Source organism: Marmota monax, unplaced genomic scaffold, assembly GCF_021218885.2.
Source record: "Marmota monax isolate L192 unplaced genomic scaffold, Marmota_monax_Labrador192_F-V1.1 WCK01_AAM20220418_F8-fsc00055, whole genome shotgun sequence".
In the NCBI taxonomy this organism is placed as follows: domain Eukaryota; kingdom Metazoa; phylum Chordata; class Mammalia; order Rodentia; family Sciuridae; genus Marmota; species Marmota monax.
In genome coordinates this window covers 6437860-6462995 of record NW_026695205.1, presented here as the reverse complement: position 1 = coordinate 6462995, position 25136 = coordinate 6437860, and the positions used below count along the sequence as shown (strand labels likewise).

The 25136-nt window shown below is 38.8% G+C and overlaps 1 protein-coding gene across 3 annotated transcripts in view; it reads left to right on the top strand.

Annotated features, from left to right (window-relative positions):
* Nucleotides 1-16264: 16264 nt before the first annotated feature.
* The window catches only part of Suco (SUN domain containing ossification factor), a 71347-nt gene continuing 62475 nt past the window's right edge, over nt 16265-25136 (top strand). For all 3 annotated transcript variants that reach the window (XR_006848724.2, XM_046430056.2, XM_046430057.2), the window contains exon 1: nt 16265-16462. Coding sequence is in view for 2 of the 3 variants with exons in the window: in XM_046430056.2 (XP_046286012.1) it covers nt 16401-16462 (62 nt within the window). In the remaining variant the exon portion in view is untranslated. The remainder of the gene's footprint in view (nt 16463-25136) is intronic.

The window sequence follows — 25136 nt, the reverse complement described above, 5'->3', positions numbered from 1 at the left end:
TTGCACAGTGAGATGAGAAGAGACAGAGCCCAGTATACGGAGGAAAAAGATAGACAAGAAGTGGAGAGGGTGGTAATAAGGTCAGCTGGGTATCTGAAGTTCTGCTAAACACAGGCACATATAATCTCCTCACAAGGGTCATTTTAAGTAGGAGTGTTATTTTCCCATTTTACAGAGGAGCAAGTTACAGCACAAACTGGACAATAAATTACTTCACAACATTGTATCACTGGAACTGATAAAGCTCTATCAGCTCTGTTCTTGACGGCTATTATTGAGCCTCTCTTTCTTTTCAGAGGTTCATTTCAGAGGATGGATATAGTTTATCTTAGTTTCATGAGGAGAATGAGGTGTGAGGGAGCTTTCCGCCCACTCTTTTTCCTATTATACAAGGAAGAAAAAGGGATATTGTGTGAGCAGATGGAAGACAGCTGAGGAGATGGAGGGTGAAGATACAAAAGATGAGTTCTAATTGATGGGATAAAATCTCCCAAGGAACAGAAAGGGCTCTCATTACAAACAAGGCAGGGGAAATTAACTTGCAACCCAAGAAAAGGAAGAAAATGGTCACTGGGTTTGATGACTAGGAAATAATTATGTCCATAATAACTTTAAAACTTAGATTTCACAAGGGAAGTCAGTTGCTAACAAAGAGTCAGTTATTCCTTTCATGAGCTTATGCAGCCTGTCAAGTTGAGTCAACAACTGCATTGCTGTCATTTCTAATTTTCTAGAAGCTGATTAAATAAATAAAACAATTTATCCAACTCTATTATATAAAATATCCATGGTGCGCCATTCACAAGAGGGATTAGTCGTCTGTTATAAACCAGGGTTCTTTAATTTCAAGGGTCAGAATCTTAACTTGAACTAGTTTAGGTAAAAACTAAAAACACAGACACACCCCAGGAAGCATGCGGGGTCACCAGTCCTGGAAGAACTGGTGATGGACAGAAACAAATAATAAAAGCCTACTTCATAAGCATTGCCACTCTTTTGCATATGGGGAAGTGAAGTACACAGGTATTAGAAAACTGACTCATGTATCTGGAATCAGAGCTGATAATAGACATAGACCCTTTCCCCAGTTTCAGTGCTAAATTGTTATGGCTTCTGTGTTAAAAATTGGATTTGACTTTAGGTGTGATTATTGCTGTTCTCCAGTTTCCTTATTTGTAGACAGAAAGAACTATGTCACAAGAAGCTCATACTTCTGAGCACATCCTCAAGAGAACCTGTGGGTATATCTTCAAGATTCAGCTTCCCCCTTCTTCACATACAGCAGTAGGAAGATACTCAGGCCAGGAAGACTCTGCTCGCCGCGGGTGTATCTTCATCCGGGTGATTCATGGTGACCTCAGTGAGAACCCCACCTGCAGAGTCATAGTGAGTGGGCTGAGCAGGAGGAAACGTCAGCTCCACCTGGGCCCTAACCTGCCTCTGCACTTTCAGCTCATCTTTCATGGTTAACATGAAGTGAGTGCTTGCTTCCTCTAATGCCCCAAGGAGAATTTAGACACTTAGACATTCTAAAACATAAGCATCATAGGTTCAATTGTTCTCTCTCTTCTTGAAGTATTTTAAAGGTATGGCCCTAGTTCATACAACTGAAGCACATTTCTCTCCTCATTAATGAAATCTGAAAAAGTAATTACTGAATGCTTAGGAGTAAATCAGAAGGTATATTATAGGAAGAGGTCTTGGAAATGTGTACATGAAAGGAAGGAAATGTGGACTTAAACAATAATAGTCATATCTAATGTTGTGTGCAGATTTCAGTCAGGAAATGTTCATTGTTGAGAAAAACGTACAAGGGAACTTACTATCAACCTTCAGAATAACAGGTACAACACCAAACATGTTCTTCAATGAGCAGAACTGCTTTAAGGACTAACAATAGTCCTCGTGGATATTTTTCAAGTGTTCCCTTGCTCTCTTCTTGCCCACTGGTTTAACTCCGGCTCACTAGAAGCCTATTTTGTGTCCAGGCCTCTGCTAGATGCTGCTTTTACCTCATTTGGGCCTCACTTCATCTCCAGAGAACTGTCACCATTCTCATTTTGCAGACTTGAGGGATTAAGAGCCTTACTAAGATCACATCAGAGGAGACTGGAGCTGGCTTCTGGTATTCTAGCCCAGCTCTTTCCTGACACCATGGGCTGTGTTCCTTCCACTGCATCCATCAATGAGCAGCATCGACATTTAGAGATGGGGTTGAGTCTGGGAAGAAAAATATTATTTCTTTGTTAATTCTAATTTCATGAACAAAAATTAAGTACTTTGCATAGAAGGAATAGAGAATAAAGCAAACCTCCTGCTTCTTCCATATTGGTGTGTCTGTGCACGTGTGTATGTTTGACTTTTGCAGTGTAAGCAAGATCACTGCATTTCTGAAAGGTAAGACTCAGCAGGTTTCAATTGCAGGGTCTGTAGCTGTGGGTTGGCTCCCTGCCCTAGGAATTTTATTTGCTCACTGAAAGCCCTAAATAGCATGTTTGAAGGCAGCTGTGTTTTGGAGAAGCTCTGTGTGCTGGTGATACCAGAGGGTCATGTAGCCATGTGCAACCTAAAGATAAAGGTCTCTTCTGCACAGCCTGTCCTGATCAGCAGGCTACTTGACAACTCCCTCTGAAATATCCTTTTCCCCAGTGGAGAGTTCTTTCAAGGTTTATTATGGTAGGATGGAAACCCATTGGTATTTTTAATCAAGTAGAAGTATCAAGTAAATTATTAAAGAGCAAAATAAAAATCCATCATCTCTAAACACATTGCCCAAATAATAGAGCTAAGTTCATTTTTGTGTGTTCCCTTCCTGGGGACATCAGTGTCTTTAGAGTCCATCACTCAGGTCTCTTCTGGCCAGTGAGGTTTCTAAGAGTTAGAGTGCAGACCTGGCCCTTTCTCTTGCCGACCGTAGCCCTCCATGGTGTCATTGCTTGGTGCATTTGTCCTTTTATGCTCTCCTGAATGATGTTGGGATGTTGAGAGAAACACGTGAAGAACAAAGCACTTGTGCTAAGGAAGAGGCATTTCTCTCTAGCCTCAGCTCTCCCCAGTCATTTCTGGTGCAAAAGGAAGAGCCCAGGGTCTGCTTCCTGACGGTGCATTTTCCGTTTCATCCCTTGTTCATATTTTCCCTCCTTCCCTCTCCACCCAGATCCTTTCACCTGGACAGGATTCCTAATGTCGTGAGGATATTAAGACGGAAAGCATGACATCTGAGTGCTCTGACCACCTCAGAGGAAGGCTCCTGGGGGTTTTCTGGTTCTCTGATGACTAATTTCTTCTCCAAGAGTCGACTGTTCGTCTGTCAGGCAAATCAGCACCTCTGCAGCGCACTCACCACCCATTAGTCTTCGGGAGGTGGGAGATGAATTAGGTGTTTTTCTCAAGATTCAAGCTGAGAATTTGGACTGATTCCTTGTTGGAACCAGTCCAGGAAGTGTTGTCCCAGCACAAGGAGGAGAGGGGTACTAGTGGGGGTGGGGACGGGGCAGAGCAGGGGAGCCTAGCAGGGCTTTCAAGGCCTTCTGTAAACCTGCCCCAATTATGTTCTTCAGCCTTGCCCCTACAACCCCCTGACACATGTGTCACCTCTTCTCAAGGTAAATTGATTTTCTTTCTATTCCCAGTCAACGGGGCTCACTTCACAATGGTTTGGGAGCCTGCCACGAGCACCATGAGTCCCCTCTGGTAGGGAGAACATGCTATCCTTTAAGATCCAGACCTAGGCCCACATTTAAGCAGCTCAGCTTTTCCCATTCCTCCCCTTGTCCTCTGAACACCCGTAGCACTTGCCTCTCGTCAGGCAAGAGTTCATTTCCACCATGAAAACACATCAGCACTGAAATCAGATATGATGCTCTTGATAAAATTTAGCAGACTTTGAAAAAGTATCATGTGCGCGTGCGTGTCTCGGTGAAGAGGCCGAACAGAGTCGGCATGTCTGAGCGGGGCTGGAGAAGAGGTGGCATATACGGAGAGAGTAACTGGAGAGAAGAGATGAAAATGAGATGTCACCTTCCAGTCCTGATCACATATCTTAGAGAAGCCCATTTTCACTCATTTTCTTAAATGCTGATTGGCTCTCACTCTATTTGGCATTTATCCTGCAGCTGTTAGTGTTGTTGAAACTTGCCAAGACCTCACAAGCTCTAATTCAATATTTTAAAGACATTTTTTTTTTTTCAATTTAGAGAAATCTACACCCAAAATGCTAGAATGGCCACTGCTGTCAGTCAGCTTTCCATTACTATAACAAACTACCTCAGAGACTCAACTTAAAAATTAAAGGGTTTCTTTTGGCTCATGGTTTCCAACATCTCCATCCACAGTTTGTAGGCCTTATATCTTTGGGGCCTGTGGAGAGGCAGAATGTCATGGCAAGGAGTGCATGATGGAGGCAAGGTGCTCACCTCCTGAGAGCTGCGAAGCAAAGAGAAAGGAAGAAGAGGGCCCAGGGTTCCAATATCCACTGGAAGGACACCCCCCACACTATGACCTAAGATCTCTCACAAGACTCGACCTCTTCAAGATTTCCACTGCCTTCCAATAGTGCTAAGCTGAGGACCAAGCCCTGTAATATAAATGGAGCTATGGAAGAGTGTTGTAGAATAGTTTCCAAATGTATCCAATAATAAAAGCCACTGCTAGGGCTGGGGTTGTAGCTCAGTGGTAGAGCACTCACCTAGTGCATGTGAGGCACTGGGTTTGATCCATAGCACCACATAAAAATAAAAATAAATAAAACAAGGCACTGTGTCCATCTACAACTAAAAAATGTGTTTTTTAAAAAGCTACTTTAATTAAATATAGGTTTCAGAGTCATTCTCCTGGAGATACTGATCCTTTGGTTCTAGGGGGTCTTAGAAAACTGTTTTATAGGGGATTCTATTTTAAGGCAAATTTGGGGAAATTTAGGAAAATTTGTAATTAACAAAGGAGGAATGAAAACACTCAAGATTACTTGTACCATAAAAGGAAAAAACAGTAAGCACAGATGATTAGATAAATCAACACATTAAATCTACTTTGGCAACATTGCAGATAAATACAATAAAAAATAAATTAATTCAAAATATTCTGCCTATTTATCAAGATGTTTCCAGCAAATGGGAGCCTATGAGTGAAAAGTGGACATAGTTAATTGCAATTATACAGACAAATGCATTGTATTACATTTTCAGCCCATAATTAGGCTCTGGAAAAAGGTAAAATTAAAAACATGCAATGTTTAAAATTAATCAAAATTATTTTAAAGATAATCTGGAATTCAAATATTAAATTCTGCCTAGAGATATTACAAATTACTTTCTTTCCCTTCCCTATTCTTGAAAAATAAGTATTTTATTTTTCTTCCAAACTAGAGTGCAATTTTGCTTTTCAATTTTATCTTGGAAAATGGAACTATAACTATTGATGGTCTTAATGAAGACCAAAATGTTTCAAAACGTGCATTTTAATGCTCTATCTCACAAATAACATCATGAAGATTGTATTGCTTACTTGTGGTATCTTTTTTTTTTAAGTTTAAACTGAAAGAATGCACATAAAAGCCCTAACTCCACCTACAGAAGATGCTCAAGAAACTGAAACATGCCACTTCATAAATCACCATCATCATTATCAATATCCTCCTCACGGTTAGGCTTGATTGAATGCCCCCTTCCCACCAGGAACAATGCTAAGTGCTGTGTGGGATGTGGAGATGAAATAAGGCACATTTCCCATCCTATCAGGACACACTAACTATCATGCTAGAATGTGATAAACCATATTATAGAAGTTCACAAAGTGAAGGGCTTCTTGGGGAGGCGCTGCTAGGAGGAAAGACTCAGTGGAGGAAGTGCCTTTTGAGCTGGCCTGCAAAAACTTTCTATAAAATTGCTTTATTTTCCACAGCCACTGACCCACCTCCCAGGGGCATCGTTGTTACTCCTTTTAATTATTTGGTGATGTGAGATAATTAATGCTTAATGTTTTCCTGTGGAACAGCTTTCCCGATGAGTTCAACTCCACTGCCTGAGTCATTTAAGTGTAACTAAATGAAAGTTGTATAATGGAAGAAAACTGCAATGGCCTGTCATACCAGTTGACCTTGAATATCCACTCACACGGATTCTTTAAAAATTTATAGATTGGCAGCCTTTAATATCACATTATCTCCCATGCGAAATGAAGAGAAGAAATTACTTGATCCATATAGTAATCTTCATGGCTCAGGCCTCAAGCCAGGATAATGACTGAATAACTAAGGCAAAGTAAATTTTCCTCAATTAGCCAGGTAAATGCTTAACTTTGTAGAACCATTATATGGTTCTGACATAGACATATAAATAACAGAGGGAAGGAGAAATTTTTAGGCAATTTTACATTTTAAACGTTAAATAAATGGTTCTGAATGTAGGTACTGCAGGGAGTATCCTAATAACACTTTGATATTCTAAAATAGAAAATAATCTTTAGCAAAATGTTCTCCATTTCCTTCACATCTCTACTTCTTTTTCAAAAGGCTGTATATTATTACATTCTCTTCAGATTTTGAAGTCTAGGGACTGAATGGAAGAACGGCAAAATCCATACATCATAGCAGATAGTTTTCTTGCTCCACATATTCTCTATCAAAGTACAGAATGAATTGGGAAAAACTGTGAAAAGTATGAATTATTATGCCACGGATCAAAAGCATCTTGACAAATGTACCATTTTAAATGAAAAGTTCAAGTTCAAAGTTCTATGCACATGTAAGAATCAAATGATTCTAACAAGGTTATGAAAAAGCTCCCTACCATTGTCCTTTCATTGCTCTCTGTTTAAAAAATGACTGCTTCCACCTCTTAGTCAATTATTTTGATATTTACTTCTGTTCTAAAAGCATGCATTATTGTTCCTTGTTTTAACTTTTCACATTTTAGGCAATACTGACTTCCTGCAACGGAAGCTGAGGAATTGTTCTTTTTCCTTTCCCCTGACCGATGCCTCCAATAGACACCTAGAATCCTTTCTATATTATATGAGGATTTATAAGATTATATAAATGCTTTTCACAGATGAACCTTTCCTGCATAGCTGTTTCCAAAAATTTTTTTCTCTAAGTGTTTCTGTTGTGGAATGAATGCTTGTGTCTCTCCCAAATTTACATTTAAATTTAATATAAATTATATTTTAAACTCCTACTCTTCAAGAGGATAATATTTGGAGTTGGGTCATTGGGAGGTAATTAGGTCATGAGGCAAAGCCCCCACACCTGGGATTTGTGCCCTTATAAGAGGCCCAAGAGAGACCATTTCTTCTGCCATGTGAAGACACAGCAAGAAGATGCCGAAGAATTTTCACTATTCATAAGCCACCAGGCTTATGGTATTTTGTTTTAGCAGCTCAACTAAGACAGTGCTTTTCAGTAGTTCTACTAACTCTTCCCAGTTCTCTAAATGACTCCTCAAGCTGGCTGGGACTCCGCTGAACACTAGGTACTTCCTTTACCTCTTTCCTGTGTTGGACTTTCTATTTCCTGTATCACACAGCTTCCTCTTTTTTGATTTTCTCCCTTGCTTTGATAGAGCAAAATGTCCTTTCATGAGGGATGGTCCACAGCAGGTAAAATTCTTGAGGTCTTACCTGTCTGACAGTGTCACTGTCCCTGACATTTGATGATAGTTTGGTTGAACACAGAGTTCTTGGTTAGACATAATCTTCCTTCAGGGTTTGGGAGAGGTTGCTCCACTGTCTTTCAGTTTCCTGTGTGAATGTTGAGAAGTCTGAAACTGTTCTGATTCCTGATATTTGGGTATGTTTTAATATTTTTCCTGACTCTAAAATTAGTCTGTGATCTTGTCTTTGTGTTCTCACATTTTACAGTCATGTACCTACCACAGGGTCAGTCATTCTTTATCCACTGTGCTGGCATTTAGGCAAGGACATTTTTAATTTAGGAACTTGTATCGTCCAACTCTAGAAAGATGTTTTGAAAGACATCCATTCCCTCACCCGTTTTCTCTTTCTAGTTTAAGTACAGTGGGCCTCCTGGATTGGTCCTTTATGGATAATTTCTTCTACTTTATCTTCTAATTCTTCTATTGAGATTTTAAATTTCTGCTTTCATAGCTCAAGAAATCTTTTTTTGTCATTGTTATTGTTCTTGACAGATTCCTTTATTATAGTTCCACATCTGATCTTCCATCCTTAAAAAAATTTTTAAAAATACCCACAACACTTTCCTGTTGTTTTATGGGTTTGTGAGTAAAAGCAATTGCACATGTCAAATGAATGTATTATCATCATCCAAATTTAATTATTTTTATCTTGCTGTGATTGCTTTGTGCTTGTACATATGTTATTTTAAGGTCCTTGAGTGCCTTGCTTCATAGAAGATGGAATCTCTAATAAGACTTTCAAATATTCCCATGACCTAAGGTAAAGTATTTTATGTAAGTACTCAAAAATACCTGTCTATTTGATTAGAATACAACATCATTGTTTATTTAAAACACAGAATACCAGAGAAGTATCAGGTAAACTAAAATTAGAAGTCATGTGGTATGGATCGTTAAAACAAGTCTGAATTAGACCTAAAGTGTATGTTCCCTGTACCTAAGGAAGCTTTTCCTCCTGTCTCTGAAAATCATGTTCATCTTTGAAAGTCCACCTGAAATATATTTCCACCTTTAGAAATATTTCCTGATAATTTTCTAAAACAAAATAATTTCCTTTTCCTTTAAAATTAATTTCCTTTAAAATTTTGACATCCACTACTATTTATATCTTTGATACATTTATTTCATATGTCTGATGTATCTCATTTCTCCTAGTGCAATGGCTTTCAAATTACTTTGAGTCCAATTCACATTGTGACAGATATTATACACTGAAACCCAGTTGTTTGTACATATATAATATTCTCCCCCCAACACCCTTTCCTTTTCTCTCTGAAATAAGAGAACCAGGAAATAAATACTTCCCCTTACTGACACATAATTTAATGTTTTTAAAATGATGGTTTTTACCTTTTATTAATTTTTGGTATTGGGGATTTAACCCCAGGATCACTTTACCACTGAACTACACCCCCAGCCCTTTTTATGTTTTGAGAGAGGGCCTCACTAAGTTGTTGAGGTTGCCCTGGAACTTGGGATCCTCCTGCCTCAATCTCCTGAGTGGCTATATGACAGGCATGTGCCACTGTGTCCAGAGTCTTTTTCATTTTAAAAAGTGCTGCTAGACTCCCTTAAAACTAATCTCTTGACCCTCAGGTTAAAAACAATTGCTCTAGTGCAGAGCTTCTTAATCTGGGATCAATGGAGATAATTTACTGGCCCATGAACTTGGCTGAAAAAACAGTTACATCTTTATCTTCATTAACCTCTACTGAAATTTAGGGTTTCACTTTATTATGAATGTAGGTAACAAACTGTGTTAGTACTAGCAGTACTACTATAACTTTGTTTCCAATAGAAATAGCAGATATTTTCATTTCACTTTAAGCATATTGTAGATATCCTGAAATATATTTTATACGCATCACTACTTTGAAATAATTGAAGTTATCAGACTTGATACTGGACTCTGTTATTTATGCATTCATTAAAAAAAAGCACAATTACTATATTACACATTTGCTTTGAAAAATTTTAATAACTGTATTTCAATATAATTGGTTTTCTACTTTTATAACATTCTGGGAAGAAATCCTCAGGCTTTGCTAAACCACTAAAAGGGTACAGTCTGGAAGATCGAAACATTGAAAATTTCTTGGAGGGAAATATTTGACTTAGTACCTCACATACAAGAAAGTTTCAATAAATATCCGTTGAATACTTTTATTTCTCCAAGTTATATAAGAGCAACTGGAACCCAGAAAAATCCAGTCAGACACAAATCAAACAGTGTTGTGCTAAAAAGTGAAATTGGCAATTTGTGAGGAAGTGACACCTGACTAGTGGGTTGAAACTAGTCAGTGGCATATACTTGCCCCAACTTAAGGGCTTGCTGTTCCTAGGAATTTAAGTTATAAAGCAGATTCTAGTTCAGTATGATTAGACAAATCAAACGAATAGTTAAGTTAAAAAATAATTTCTTGGGGGCCCTGTAATGAAAAAAAAAATCACTATGTTACATATAAAACACATGACCTTTCTCATAAGGAATTTATACTCTGCTCTGGGAAATAGAACATAGACAAATTAACATTAAGTGAAAATAGTATCAGAAGGACATAGATATTTCAGGACATGGCAAGCAATGTGTTCTGATGAGAAGGTTGAATCGTGAAAGGAAAAAATGGTGGCTAATGCTTGAACCATCAGCTGGGTTGGAGGATGGAAACTTTGAGTGCCAGGCCAAGGGGGCAGGACTTTATTCCACCGATGTTTAAGATGCACAGGAGATTTCTGCATCAAAGCAAGGACAAGATAAAGGTAATATGTGAGGAAGCTTTATCTGAAACCACTGTACAGAGGGTCCAAGGTTAAAAGGATATAACAATTAGAGCCCCCATATGTTATCTTCAATTGCTACCTTTCTCTCCCTATTTGGAATCTTATATTTGTAAATTCTTGAGAGGAATGTCCACCAGAAACTTAATACTGTGTTTCTAAAATCAAACTAATCTTCTTTCCTGCAAACCAAGTGCTATATGGTTTAAGGTTCATGTGTTGGAAATTAATCCCTGGTGAAACAATATTGAAGTATGGGACCTTTGAAAGGTGATTGCAAAAGTGGGTTCCTGATAAGAGTATGAGTTTGGCCTCCCTCTTTTTCCCTCCCTCCCTCCATGTAATTTCTTCTACCATGTTATGACACAGCAAGGGAATGTACCCCTCAACCTCAGGCTTCGGAGCCTCTAGAACCATAAAAAGTAAATTAATTTATAAAAATACACAGTCTTAGGTATTGTCACAGTAGCACAAAATGATCCAAGATACCTGGAACTCCGGACTTTGTTATTCATGTAAGGATATATGTCTCAAAATTGGACCATCTTTGATTTTTCCTTCGCCATCACTCATAGGCGATCATTCCTTTCGTCTAGTTGATTCCAACTAAATTTGGGCATCTTCAAAACACTTGCATGCTAACCCCATGAGAGAAGATTAGATTTTGGATTACTAAATACATTGTTAAGCAGAAATCCTACCTTTCGTTATTTGCAATGTAAATAGAAATGTACAAGCCAGCATGGTACTCTGTGAAGTCTCTGACCTTAAGGGACTATGTTCACAGCCTGGCAAGGTAATTTAGACTGCTTCAAGAAAGGGAGTATCTATTCTATACACATACTTACATAGCATAGAGAAAAAATGAGGTGGGGAAAAATAGAAAAGTTCTATTTATACTATATTTATGTGTAGTCAAAAATTTTAGTGCTGTCACATTTCCCCTTTTTGTCTATTAATCTATTCTCAATTCCATGACATTCCCACCACCCCTACTGATTTCCAGGATATTTCTGTTCTAACTGGCTTTTGCTTTGGAAACATCTCGTGTCACTGGGCAACAGCTATTTCTAAGATCCTTCTTATATTCATACTATCTCAGTATTTTGTAATTTTGAACAGAACAGACAATTTTTCAACTAAATCAAAATATACCAAACCTTGCTTAATAAATACCACCACCTTACCCATGAAAGAGTTCTTTTTGGGGGGTTTCTTAACTGTGATTTGTATATGAGATGGATAAAGGAGATGGCCAGAAGGTATTGGCTCCTTCTGTGAGATCTGCTTGTTCTTTTTCACCATCAGAAAACGAGTTTCTGATCTTTATCAGGAAGAGACTTGAGCTACCCAGAGTTTCTGTGTAGTTAACCCTTTAAGGAATGGGAGGACTCATGTTCATTATGCAGGTGAGTTCTTTGTGAACACCAGAATAGTCCAAGGATCTGCAGGAACATGAATTATCATGTGTGTGGTCAGTGGTTGTAGATTTTATTGATTTGAGAGATTCCATTATGGCAGAGTCTCCCTACCTTGGCACTTTTGGCTTTTGGGATCAAATGTGTTTTTTTTTTTTTGTCACTGTGGATAATTGCTTAATTGTCTCCACCCACCAGATGCCAGAGACACTGCCCAGGTGAGACAATCAAAACTTTTCAGACACTACTAGTGTCTGAAGCCTGGAGGACACACTGCCCCAAGTTGAGGATCATTGTAGAACAGTTAAGAGGTGGTAGATTGTGGTTACTTAGCCTCAGTCTGGAAGATTATGCACGTTTTGATTTTTCTACATTCTTTCTTGCCATTCTTTGGCATGTGTTTTACTTTTAAGTATGGTGGTATTTCTCTATATCTATTGAATTATAACACATTTTTTCTCTTTATTTTTTCCTACACATTTACCAGCCATGTAGAAAAAATATATTTTTCTACCAGTTTTGAAATGGAACTTCTCTTATTCTCTCTATGTGAGGTCTTAGAACAAGGAAGAATGAAAACAATAGAAAGCTAGGTGAAGAAACTAATTTACAGGGGAGTTTTATTTTATGCAGGTAAAGTTGCAAGTGATAGTAGAATAAGCGATATGTTCAGAAATTACTTGAAAAGAAGTGTAATATAGACCTGGGAACCAACAGCAGAGTTGAGAACTGACATTATAAAGTACCAAAGAGAAAAATGAAAAAGTTTATAGGACTGAAGGATTAAGCCTTAACATGAAACCATGAACATGAAACTAGCAAAAAGGAAAAAAAAGGATATTTACTGATTGAAATAGAGCTAAAATTTATTAACACAAGGGTGTTAATAAAGCTCCATTTGCAAACAGCAACAAAATCCTCTAATTACAGAAAAAAATGAAGAAAGGAGGAAATAAATAAATGAAAATTTATCTATTAGTTGTATGATCCAAAAGATCATTGCAGGGACTTGGTGGAAGAGAAGGGAGTAGGCTACTCAAAATGGGTCAAACACCTGAAAGTACTGGAAAAATATAAATGCTTCAGGTCATTGGTCTGGGCAAAGATTTTTTTTTCTTTAAAGATACAACCCTAAAAGCAATAGTAACAAAAGCAAAAATTGACAAATAGAATTACATCAAGCTAAATAGCTTCTGTACAGCAAAAGAAACAATCAACAGAGTTGATTAGGAGACAACCTACAGAATGGGAAAAAATATTTGCAAACTATTTATCTGTCAAGGGATTAATTTCTAGAACATATAAAGAGCTCAAACAATGCAACAGCAAAAACAAAATCCCCAAGTAATCCAATTAAAAATGTGCAAAAGACCTGGATAAACATTTCTCAAAAAAGGATATACAACTGTACAACAAGTGTATGAAAAAAAATGCTCAATACAATGAATCATCAGGGAAATACAAACCAAAACTACAATAATTCACACTCTAACTCCAGTTAAAATGACTATTATCAAAAAAAGTGAAAAATACGGGTGAGGATCTAGAGAAAGGGAACCTGTAATACACTGTTGGTAGGAAAATAGTGTGTGGCTTCCTTAAAAACTAGAAATAAAACTACTATATGATTCAGCAGTCCCCTACTGATCATATATCCAAAGGAATTGAAATCAGTATGTTGAAGAAACATTTGAATTTGCAGGTTTATTGCAGCTCTATTCATGATGGCCAAGACAGAGAATCGATGTAGGTGTCTAACAGCAGATAAGTGGATAAAGAAAATGTAATACACACACACACACTCACACACAATGGAGTGTCACTCAGCCACACAAAAGAATGAAATTCTATCATCTGCAGCAACATCAATGGACCTGAAGGACATTATGTTAAGTGAAATAAATCAGGCACAGGACAGACAAATACCACATGTTCTTCTCATTTATATGTGAAAGTCAAAATAACTCAGTTTAGAATAGTGGTTACTAGAGCCTGCGAAGGGTATGATGGAAGGAGGGATGGAGGAGGAGAATATAATCGGATTCGAGGAATTACTTGTTTTCCACAATAGGATAATCATGGTTGACAATAATTAATTGAACATTAGCTAGTAGAGAGGATTTTGAATGTTCCCAACACCAAGAAATGATAAAGTTCCAAGATGATAGATATGCTAGTTACCCCAATCTGATCATTACACGTTGTATGCATGTATTGAAATGCCATAATGTATCCCGTAAATATGTACAATTACCATGTGTCAATTAAAAGTAAAAATATATATTTTTAAAAGTTGATGGGCTGAGTTTGGGATGAGGATAGGAGATGGGAGAGGAACTTTCCAGGCTTCAGATGCACATGAATTCTAATAAAACTTCTTTGGCTGTGAATTATTAAGGATTGGTTGGGACTCACCTGTTCCCTATTCTGAACAGCACAGTTCCTAGAGTTGGAAGAAAAGTGTGCTCAACATGACAGCGAACGTCTAATAATTCTCATCCTTCTATTACTTCTACCTGCTTTTTAACTTGCATGTTAATCATTTGATACTGCTCTTTAGGTAAATACTTGCTTCCTACAGTGGGGACTAGAGATGGAAGGTTTTTACTGTCATATAGTAAGAATGACATCAAAGATAATTGGAACTGTTATCTAATCATTGACAGAAAAAATAAGTAGGGTGAACTCCTCTAAAACCCAAATTACCATACTTGGTAGAATTGCTCTAGCAACCAATTGAGTTATTTCCAAGAATTATAGAGTAGGTTCAACCCTTAAGTTCCCTGGGCTTATAGTAACAGCTACACATAAGGTTCACGAAGAAATTCCATGGCTCAAAACTATATGTTAATCTGGCATTTTAAGGAAGGTTTTTTTCACGAACAAGGAACACCTCGTTAGAAATTTTTCACACTAAACATTATGGCATGTTTCAAGGCACAAATAACTGTAGCCTCTGCCTCACACCTCCAGTTTGTATCCTTCCCCCCAACTTGTCTGGAAATGACCTAGGGAGGGTAGTTCTAAGTCTTCCAACAACAAAGACGAAAAGGGAAACACACAGAGTTATACTTGTATATACCTAATGAAAGAAATATGTCTGAGTAACGACCAACTTTCTCCTAGTGAGAGTTTGTAAAGAGTGCCATCGCTTCCAAAGGAAAGGCCAAGTGGTTTCTCCATAGAGTGGAAGGTCGTGCCCCCGACTCTACGTTAGCGACCTTCCAGGAAAAGAAAGCTATGTAAGAGGCGCTTGGGAAGAGAAGCGGTCCAGATCTTGGAGTTTCGGACTCGAAGTCTAGCTTCTGAGAGCCGGGGTGGACACGCTGCAGGTTACTCAGTGTGGAGCGGCGCTCACTTTTTTGCCCCAGACTACAGCAGTCGGTAGGTGGACCTGACGGCCTTGGGTGAACCCCAGAATCTGGAGCGTGTGAGAGTGACTCACTCCCCTGACAGGGACAGCAGCTGCCCTTGACCCCACAGCAGCGAGCCCACAGCTCGAAACCAACGAAACGAAGACCACCCCAGCAGCCCTATCTGCCGCATCTGGCGGGAGGTAAATTTTCATGGAGGCTTGGAGGAAAAGCCAGATTCTTCATCCCGGCCAATCAGATGAGAGAAGATCTCGGCACGCCCCTTTCCATCTGCCAATCAGCATCTGACTTGGGGGCCGGCCCCTTGACTTCGGAAAACTGCCTTTTAAATTTCATTAGTGCCGCTTTCTTCTGCCCGTCCCCGAGGCGTTCTAGGCTGATCACAAAAATGTGCCCCAAAGAGGAAAACCGAGTGTAACAATTCCAAAGCTGTGAGAAGCTAAACTATAGATTCCTATATTGAAATCGTGGATTCCAGGAGCGACAGGGACAGAGGGTTCTGGAATGCCGACTACAACTCCCAGGAGGCCTTGCGCGGACTAGGGGAGAGAGTGCGAGGGGGCGGGCGCCGCGCGGCGGAAGGCCGGGCGTCACGGGACTTCCAGAACGCGCGCCAGCGAGTGGGCGAGACCTGGTGGGGGGGCGGCGACTCAGCTTTGTGTCCTGTTCTTCGGGCTGCGCGGCCGGGCCGGCTAGGGGGCGTGGCCCGCGCGGAGGCTGGTGGGGGTGCGGGCTCCGCGGGACGCGGGTGACGCGTCTCCTTCCAGCTCAGCGGAGTGTGAGGTGTCGCGGCCCCGCCAGCGATTGGCTGTTGAGCGGCGACTACGCGGCGGCCGTTGGTCGCCGGCAGCACGGAGCGCAGGCCGGGGCGGGCGGGGGGGCTATGGGGCGGCAGTGGCGGCGGCGGCGGCTGGAGAGGGCGGGCGCGGGCGAACCGTCGGCCGCAGCAGCAGCAGCGGCAGTCCCTGGAGTCCGCCTGTGAAGCGCGCCTGTTGGCGCCGCCGTGGGCCCCGCGGAGGGGACTCGAGCCGCCGCGCAGCGGCTCCCCCGGCGCCGCGGCCCTTCGCGCTCTCGCGCCCGTGCTCGCGCTGCTGCTCCGGCTCCTCCATCTTGGCCTCGGCAGTGGCGGCTGCCGGGAGGATGTGCCGCCTTCTGGCAGGGGGAAGAAGGTGGAGAAGATGAAGAAGTACCAGCGGGCCTTGGCCCTGGCCTCCTGCCTCTCCCTGTGCTCCCTGGTCTGGTGAGGAGCGGCGGCCGCGCGGAGCTCTGATGGGGAGGGGGCGGCTCAGTCACACCCCGGGTCACGCAGGCTCTCGGGGTGCGGGTCTCCGGAGCCCGCGGCTGGGGACCGACCGAGGTCCGCGCCCGCCCCGCGCGGCGGGCAGCGCTGGGCGCGGAGCCTCGGTGGAGCGGAGCGGAGCGGGGAGGCCCGGTGGGCGGAGCGGGCGCCTCAGGTGTGCGGAGTGGCGGATGTGCGGGGTCCCCAGGCCCGCGCGGCGCTCACCGGCGTCCGCACCTGCCTTCTCCTGGCCGGTCGCACGTGTGGCCGCCGCTCGGAAACTTGGGGCGCTCGCTCGGTTGGCTCGGGGCAGGCTGCGTGGACGGAGCTCGTGCGGTGGCTTTCGGCCGCGGGAGGGCGAGGGCCGTGTTGCCAGCGGGAGGACGGCTTTGTCCCCGCAGCTCCGCAGCGCTCCGTACGTCTCCAACAACGTGGGGCATTTTTAGGGGGAGCCCCGGGAGCTGTGGGTCCAAGGGTGCTGCCATCAGTAGGCTTGGAAAAGTCATTCTTCTCTGAAGAAATTCTTCCAGGGACTTTTCTTTCCTTTAAAAGGGAAGTGTGACATTTTGTGAGCGAAAAGGTGTTTTCTCGGTCATGGGAATTTGCTCTTATTAAAATCCCCGGAAACTAGCACCAGCAGTGTTTTCACGTCTATGGGAGCCTGGCGGAGCCCAGAGCTCGGAGGGGTAGTTGTTGCTCTCCTGAGAACAACTGCCCGAGTTTGGGTTAGAAGGATGATAGAAGTTTTAGAGAACAAAAAGGTTGACCTCATCTTTCATTTTGAACCTCTTTAATAAAGCCAGTGCCATTTTCCCCGTTTTTCTATTTTTAGTATTATGTTGGATACCAAGAAGGGTCTCTAAAAGATGAATCCACTTACAAATTTTAAATTAGTGGGTGAGATACTGAAACCTTGTGCTTATTTTCACCTCTTTCTGGGGATTGCTGAGTTGTTTCTGCAAACAACTTTCTCCTTGATCATGCCCATCTTTAGACCAGGTTTTACTTCACCAGCACTTCCTGAAATAACTGATAAAAGTAGAGGGTACACTTTTCATTTGAATTTAATAGGCACCAGTATCACTGGTTTTTTCCCAGTTCAGTGGTGGAAATGAAATCAAACATTAGAATGTGGTTCTTGAAATCATTTGTAAATTTGAAATTAGTCATGTTTCTATTGTTGGGGACTGTGCTATTTAGTTTAATCTCATGCATTTTTTCCTCTTATTTTCATCAGCAGTAGTGAGGAGGTCATGACCTACCTGTCAGGGGAAAAGATCAGGTAGCCTAGTAGTCAGATCTATTAAGTTTGTTGACTCACAAAATGAAAAGCATATGTTGAGGGTTCAAGTAAAGACTGAAAAGTTTAGCTGAAGAAACACTTGGGTTAATATTTTGGGATTTGTTTGAACTGCCAATCTAAGTACGTTTTAATTTTTTTTTTTTTTTTTTTTTTTTAGCAAAACTGTTAAAAGGCATTGAAATAGAATATTTAGGCTTGAGTTATTTGGAATGGTGATGAAGAATGAATGAGATTGAGTACGAGGAGTGGTGTATGTCTATTTTATTCTTTTCAAACCCTTTTTCCTTGGAAAATCGAAATGATATCACTGACTTAAACAGAGGTCTAACAGTCTTGATCTGGTTTGTCATTTCCCTACATCCATATCCTCCCTAACAGAAATAGGTACCTAAATAAAACCTTTGAAAGATTAAAGTTGGTGAGCTCTTCTTAGTAGCCATTTTTATCATTCAGAAATTGTCCTCAAATTTTGTGAATTATTTCTCTTTTATAGATTGAGTGTAGTGTTGCAAGTTTATACTATAATACTCTAGTTTCTAAGGTTTCTTCTCTATCACTTTTGCTGTATCTTGTTATTTTTATTTATGTCCTAATTGTATAGATCTTGTTTATGTGTCCCTTCTGCATTTGTCTATTCATCTTAAATTGCCTCCATAGAAACATCATACTTCGGTCTCATTATTCATTCCTGTTGCTATTTTTTCTTTTGTATACTTGGTGTGATTCCTAATTATTAGTAGAATATTCTAGATATAAATACACTGTAGCTGCAGCACAGAGGAATGATAGTCAGCTATCTCTGTGTCCGGCATGTAATGTATACTTTATACATTTTAGCATCTTTAATCTTAGTAACCCTATAAGGTAGGTATTATTAACTTCATTTTGCATTTTACAGATGAGTAAGTAGAGAGGTTAAGTAACTTGGTTAGGGTTAACTATTACATTTTGTAGTTTAGATTTGAATCTAAGCAGCCTGACTCATAATATAGGCTCCTGATTACTGTGATCTTTTGACCATAAATAGAAGGCCTATGTTGAAGATATGGTGCCATATCTTACGTGTTCTTGGACACATTACAATAACTCCTTTAAACTCCTTTAAACCTTAGTTTTTATGTTCTCAGAATGCCATTCATACTACACAGGGAAAGAAATGAAATAACACATATGACAGATTTTTTGTAAAACAGTGAGAATATCTTATCTATATATTTCATTATAAAATCATTCAACAAAGAGATTTTTTCATGCTTATTGTGTACCAAATGTTTATGAGCATTGAAAAACCTAAAGATAGATGACCAGTTTTTGTTTTTTTTTTTAATACAGAAAGTCCCATATTCCAAGAGTCCTCCATTAGTTTTCTATTACTGCTGTAACAAATTACTATAAATTTAGAGACTCAAAACAACACATACATATTATTTTATAGTTCTGGGGTCAGAAGTCCAAATTCAGTTTCACCAGGTTAAAGTTAAGTTGTTGGGAGGGCCGGCTCATTCTGGAAACTCTGAGAAGAGAATTTCTTTGACTTTTTCAGCCTCTGGAGCTGGCTGCATTCTTGTCTCTTTCCTTACACGACTTCAACCTATTGCTTCAGTCCTCATGTTTAATGACTGATGATCCACCTCTCCTTCCCTCTTATTATCATGACTCTTATGATAACATTGGGTCCACCCAGACAATCCAGATTGAGCTCCCCATTTCAAAAATCCTTAATTTAATGACATCTGCAAAGTCTCTTTTACTGTATTATGTATTTACTGTATATGTATTTTATTATATGTTTAGGGATTGGGATGCAAACATCTTTGGGGGCCATTATTCATCATACCCTCTCATTCTTGGAAAGACTAGAAAGGTTTATCATGACCATGAAGAAGATAAGGATGTGATCTGTACTTTAATCAGTGGATATTCTGAGTGTTCCCTAGTTAGTAAAACCTTGTACGTGTAACTTTAATGTGCTTAATTGTTTATAAATTACATACATGTGTTAATATGACATTAGTATGTTAGCATACATGATAAACTACACAAGTTAGATGTTTTAAGAAAGATGAGAGAGAATAATTTATACCTTCTGTTAATAGTACCTTTTGTTTTCATTAAAGTTGTGACTTGTGTGTGTGGCTGGGGATTACACCTAGGGACTCACAGGTGGCAGGCAAGTGCTGTACCACTGAGCTACATCCCTAAACCCAAAGTAGAAATAATTTTTAGTGAGTGCTATGTGATTGACCTACATTCATAATGTAGATGAGGAATAACTTATACAGGCTAGGCATCTAGCCTTGTCATTTCTTGTTGGCTTATACTTGTATTATTTTATCTTTGTAACCCTTGCAGAGAATTATGAGGGTCAGTTTGGTTAAAACTAAATGATCCCTATGTCTACTTACATGAGCGCACACAAATTATAGTATATTTTGGCATGCTACAAGTAAACCCATTAGCTTGTGAAGCTTCTACTCTTTCCTGGTGTTCCTAATGTGTGTGCAGCTGAGACCAAGTATGAATCTTTATACTCATCTCAGTAAAGTTTAATTTTTTTTAGACTAAATGAATCTTTTCTTGCATCCTAAAGGATCATCTTTGAGAAATTCATACTTGTACTGATGGGAAGAGCTAGACATTTAAACAGTTCGAATTTGAAAAATATAATAGAAGTACTTTTACAAGGACTTTAGAGATAACAAAGGAAGAATTTGTACTCTAGCTATGGTTTTATCACTATTTGTATGCCTTTGTGCAAGGGACTTCTATGAGCCTTAATTCTCATCCATAAATGGTTATCAGGATGGATAGTTCAAAATGGGAGAATATTGTTTCATGAAGAGAGAATATTCCTATTGGTATGTTATCTGGAGTGTAGCTCTGGAGAGAGATGGAAAGGAGGCCACAATTAGGTTTTGGGGTTTCTAAAAAAATTTTTTTAGTTGTCAATGGATCTTTATTTTATTTATTTATAATATTCGGTTCTGAGAATCAAACCCAGTGCCTCACACATGCCAGGCTAGTGCTGTACCACTGAGCTACAACCCCTGCCCTACAGTTTGGTATTGAAGGGATTTGTTTATCTTATAGATGAACTCTGATTTTAACCTGGCAGCTGATGAACAGAGTGAAGTAGTTAAAATAGGAGAGGAAGAGAATGAGGGACACACTGATTATTTAATTGGATTGCTATGGAGGGTAGAATGGATTGGAAGAGACAGATTTTTGAGGGCAGGTAACTAACTCTAGGAAGTGGTCATACCAGGAGAGGGTTGACAGATGTTTAGATCAAGGTGTTGACCTTTCTGACCTTAGAAGTATGTTTTCTTTTGACTGCTGACTAAAGAGGTTTATTTCTTAGTTTTAATTATAGTTTGGTACCCCTTTATTCCTCAGATAATTTTGCTGGTTTCTTGTTCTTTTGTTAATATGCATACTTAGCAGAAAAATAAGAAACTAGTAGTTATTGTAAGCTGATTTTTTTCTTGAGAGGATGAATAGAAAATTTTAAAATTCTTATTCTGTCTTTAATCTGGAGAAATATTTTGCTTTTAAGAGAACCTATTTTCTGAATAAAATAATAACTGTTAAAAAGAATAAAATAACCCTTTCAAATCATTTGATGACTTTTTTATGTAATTGGTCTCTTTCTCTTTCTTTTTTTGGAAAACTTAATGTTGAAAGACCTTGGGGAAAGTTTATCTTTGCTCCAAGATATACATTCCAAAGAAAGCATTTGGTACTTACAAGAGATGTTGGGTCACAGATAAGGGTGTCAGATCTCTTCAGATAAGTTAGATGAAGCCAGACTGCCTTTATAAGAAACAGTCTCTGAAACACAGAACATCTTCCTGTAAAGCTTTTGCACTCTTATCCAAAAAATAGAGTGACAGTTCTTTATAATAACCTTTGAATTATTTTTAAAAGAGCTGGATGCAGTCCATATTGCTCCTTTAAGTTATTAAACATTTGAAGATATGTTGGAATGAAAGTAGGTATAGGATTAGCAGATAATGAAAAAGAAAAAAGATTCAGTTCTTTACTTACTTTTTTTTTTAAAGAGAGAGAGAGAATTTTTAAATATTTATTTTTTAGTTTTTGTAGACACAACATCTTTATTTTATTTTTATGTGGTGCTGAGGATCAAACCCACGCCCCACGCATGCCAGGCGAGCGCACTACCGCTTGAGCCACATCCCCAGCCCTTAACTTACTTTTGAGAATTGGTTATTTAATCTTTTGGCGGCTCATGATGCATAAATTGTTCTTTCACTTTTCTCAATTTGGGTAGAAAGATTAGTTGATGTTTACAACTAATATTTTTGTGCTTATGATGCAAAGAGGAGAAACTTGTCTTCAGGTAGAAACATGTATATCCTAAACTCTTTTTAGTGGTTTATATACAACTGGAAAGAAGCAAAATGCTGTGTATTGAAATTTAATTATTTATGTCTTTTTTTAGATTGCTCTTTAGTGCCTGTTGTATGTTGCTTGTTTTGTTCTTCAAGATAATATTTTAAAGTAATTTCAGAAAGTAAAATTGCACGTGTCACAAGGGAGTTGGAAGTTGTTTTGAGTATTTGCTGTGTAAGAATGTTAATCCCATGGGATATGCTTCATAAAGACATGATTTTTTTTTTTTGAAAGAAGGTTTTGTTTTCTTTTAGGACTTTCCTCCTCTTTCTTTCCTTCCTTCGTTTTTCCTTCCTTCTTCCCTTCCCTTCTCTCTCTTTCCTGGCATTTGACCCCAGGGCCTCCCACATTTGAGCCAAGTGCTCTATCACTGAACTACATACACCTCCAGTCCCAGGACTTTATTTGCTAATTTTTTAAAACAATTTCACATTTTATATAAAACTGATACAGCTTTGTTAGAAAATGTTTTAGAGCATTAACATTGCTCATTGGTCCTAAGCTAATTTTGTATTGTTATGTAGTGTTTGAAATATACTGAGAGGAAATATATAAAGTGCTTAGAATGATGCCTTGCTTATAGCAAGTACTGTTATATAAAGTCTTATTATTCGTTCACTCTGGGTACTTTGGCAGTTTGTTGTAGAAGTAGGATGGCTTAGGCATCAGAATTGAGAAATATGAATCCATAAATTCATATGTTATTAAATGAACTCAGACCTTTTTATACATCATTCTAAAAGATCTAATTAGGATGTTTGGGAACAATACAAAAAGCTGAATTGTATGATAGGTATTTAAAGAAAGGAAAAATTAGAGCTGGACTTGGTTTTAAGGAAAATTATGTATGTGATTCATAAACTCTGCTTCTGTGGGAGCAGAGTTTGTGAGCTAAAATAAGATGTACTGGTGCTGCTAATATAAATAACAGGTATTTCTCTGTGTGTGTGCACCTGCCTGCAGTGGGTAGATGGCACTTAATTGTCAATGAAAAAGTAAGTTCTGAATAAGAAATAATGTACTTGATGTGGGTGGGAGTAGTAGTAAGCAGACAAGCCTGAGGAAAAATGTATTTTGGATGTTATGATGGATTCTTAAGGTAAGTCATAGAACTGGGTGATCAAGATCCAGCAAGAGAAGTAGTGTTTTAACATCATTGTGCCAGAGGTATTTCAGAGAAGAATTGCAGGAATGATATTTATTTATTTATTTTTTGAAATTACTTTACATTTATTGTTCTTGTATCCTGAAAACATGGTGCAGTATTTTTATTGTAAAAGTTCTATAGATTTCTACACAGAAAGCAATATTTTCTACTAATATAGTTTCACTTCTTAACTTCTCGACTAGATGTCATTTATTAGTTATTGACTTTTTGATTACTTGTTCACTCTCTTATTATAGGTATCTTCAGATTTTCAATTCCTTTTTATGTTTAAGTCAGTTTGTTTTTAGGAATTGTTATTATTTTTTCTTTTTTTAAATTTATTTCTTATATACATGACAATAGTGGAGTGCATTATATTCATGATTATCCATTCACAGCACAGTTTTCTGTATATAAAGTATGTTCATGCCAAATTATTATACATGAGCTCTCTTTTTTTTGCATATAATTCTTAATACACCTTTATACCACCATTTATCATATCTCTGTATATAAGGCATGTTGATTTAAAAGCAGTAATTGAGATTTGTTGTAACAAGGACTTGGCAGTAGGAATGAAGAGGATGCATCAAACAGATTTTAAGGAAGTAAATAATCTTGGTTTGGTGATAGATTGGCAAGCTGGGAATGTGGTACAATAGATATGGCATTGGGCTAGAATTCAAAAGAACTGGGTTTTAGTTTGCCTCTAACTAGCCCTTGTTCAGCACCTACTGTCATTCAACTCAGTGTCAAGGGATTTTTACTGAAATTCTGTGTGTTGCATCCTATGCAGGATTCTGGTTGACAATAGAAAAAGTACTTGCTTTCTTGGAGTGTACTATAGTTGAAATACTCAATTCTAGAATCTAAAATTAGGAATTTATGAAATAAGTTTAAGAATAAAAGTCTGTTTTTTACTCATACAACTAGAAGAATTGATAGTATTCAAAAAAGAATTGGAAGAGTTGGCAAAGGATTTGAGATGGGAAGATCTGTTAGTGGGAGATGAGTGGAATATCTGACTGGAGACATCATAAAGATAAATACAAATACAAATGCAGGCCTCTGTGCAGATACGATTTGGGTTGGAGTTGTGTTTATAGAGCGTATCATTTTTGAAATAGAATGTTTTACTTCTGAGATAGAACATTGAGCTTCTGCAGATAATTGAAATAAAGTGCCAAGCAAAGTAAAACCCTGAAAGGAAGGAGGAAGTTGAAAAACAAAGATGGACAGAGGTTGAAGGAGGTCATTTGAATGTCATCAGTATAAAAAGGTCTTAGCTAAGGCTGAAGAGCTTGAAAACTGTGTAAAATAATCTTGTGTTCAACAAAGGGAAGTTGTTGATTGAGAGTGGAAATAAAAGGTATTTGGAGAGCTGGTAGGCATGAGTTCTCACACATTTGTATGGAAAGAAAAAGAGTACTTGAATTTAAAAATGGTAAGTGGCCTCATGCTTGCATATTTCAAGCTTCATACTTGTATACAGTGCTACAAGATTTGTCTTATTAACAGTCAACTTTGATTATGTCAGTACCAGATAAGCATTTTTCAAATGCTCCCTTTTGCCTAAAGGATGAAAATTTAAACCCTTATGTTAAAGGCCTGCAGTGTGGTTCATACCTAGTTTTATAGCTATATATTCCACTTTTCCTTATGCAGACTTCCTGCTTTAGCCTGGCTAACCTGTTAGCCTGGTACTAATTTATTTGGAGACTGTCTTTGAAGTTTTGAATCAAAAATTAACATAGCAAAAGTGACTTAAGTTT